The 1,608-nt window shown below is 33.4% G+C and overlaps 1 protein-coding gene across 1 annotated transcript in view; it reads right to left on the bottom strand.

The window, feature by feature from the left end:
• Nucleotides 1-1,608, bottom strand: part of BOLL (boule-like RNA-binding protein) — a 116,704-nt gene that overhangs the window by 106,072 nt on the left and 9,024 nt on the right. The window contains exon 2 of the mRNA XM_006862004.1: nt 1,070-1,161. Coding sequence (XP_006862066.1) covers nt 1,070-1,094 — 25 coding nt within the window. The 5' untranslated portion in view covers nt 1,095-1,161. The remainder of the gene's footprint in view (nt 1-1,069; nt 1,162-1,608) is intronic.

Genomic DNA, 1,608 nt, shown 5'->3' with positions numbered 1-1,608 from the left:
TTTTGACAATTTCCAATTTTCCTAGATTTATACTTTGTACATTCCATGTTCTGATTATTAATGGATATTTACAGCTGTTTCTCTTCATTTTGAGTTGTGCCCCATCAGCAAATGAAGGTCCTAAGGACTTTACTCCCATTTGCATCGTCATGGTAAACTCTACTTTGAGGAGGCAGCTCTTCCCCAGTCACATTTTGAGTGCCTTCCAACCTGAGGGGCTCATTTCCTGGCACTGTATTTGACAGTGTTTCTCTGGTATTCATAAATAAGATACCATCTTACTTCATCTTAATATTTTTTTTGGCCATCTACAGAAGTATTTCTGTTTAAAGATAACTTTTCTATAGGATCTCATCTCTTTCAGAGTGCTCATCTGTAACATTTATGTTCCTTACTAATATTTTTTTCTATTCACCTTACTGCACCTTCTTTTTTCGTTGTTGCTTATAAATATGCATTTCTTGTCTCACTTAAAAAAAACCCAACATAGCTTTTCATTGATCATTACTGTCTTATCCATTTATGTTTCACTTCGTAGTCAAAATCCTTTAAATGAGTACACAGTACACTATGAAAAGTTCACATTTTTCTCTCTCTGAAATTTGGCTTTTGTATACATCAATCCACTAACATAGTTGTAAGGTCATTAGATATTTCTAGACAAATTTTGCTTTTTTTTCTCCTCAATTTTTCTTCTTATTGCAGCAATAAAAATCAGCCTCATTAGAGTTATAGTTCTCATTTTAGTTTCCTATTATGTCTGTGAGGCAACAGCCAACAGCCATTCTTTAGGGTTAGCTGTTTTAAAATTCCAGATGTATCTGATTCCTTAAGCTGTTATTAAGTATTTTTATTGAAGTGCTTGCTGCCTAACATAGTCCCTAATCCCAAGCAACTGTTAAGGAATATTATATTGTCCTCTCTTTTAAAATACACACACACACATAGACACATACGTTAGTAAGTGCATTTAAGAAATATGGGGAAAGTAGAGAAGTTACTAAATAAAACCTAATAATCCAATAAAATACAGTTGGTAATTCTATATATGATCTTTAGTGATACTAACCCTTTGGACACTCCAGCTCTATCATTGACAATCTTCACTTCTTTTACAGATCCATACTGGGAAAAAAATTTTCTTAAATCATTTTCATTTGTCTAATGGCATAAAAAGAAAATATGGAAAAAAACATCTTTTTAATTGAAAAAGATTAAATAACTCATGCCTATTCTGAAGAGATGAAGTTATAAATAACAACATGGATGTAAGAATGCATCTCATCATAAAAACAATAAACAGCTTACATTATGTAGTAATTACATTGTTAAACTGTTACTACACTAAGGAAAACATTTTAAGCTGAATTACTTTAGAATCAGAAACAACTCACTATTTAAAGGACTTCTGTGGTTTTTGTTTGCTAGCTGGTCAATTTCAAAAACAAGTTGGATTGTTGTTGTTGTTATGTGCCGTGGAGTCGGTTCCAACTTATAGCCACCCGGAACAGGGTTTCTGAGGCTGTAAATCTTTATGGGAACAGAAAGCCTCATCTTTCTCCTGTGGAACAGCTGGTTTCAAACTGCTGACCTTGCGGTTCACAGCCC

Source organism: Chrysochloris asiatica, unplaced genomic scaffold (assembly GCF_000296735.1).
Source record: "Chrysochloris asiatica unplaced genomic scaffold, ChrAsi1.0 scaffold00045, whole genome shotgun sequence".
In the NCBI taxonomy this organism is placed as follows: domain Eukaryota; kingdom Metazoa; phylum Chordata; class Mammalia; order Afrosoricida; family Chrysochloridae; genus Chrysochloris; species Chrysochloris asiatica.
Note: the sequence above shows the minus strand (reverse complement) of the source record. Positions and strands in the feature narration are given on the sequence as shown.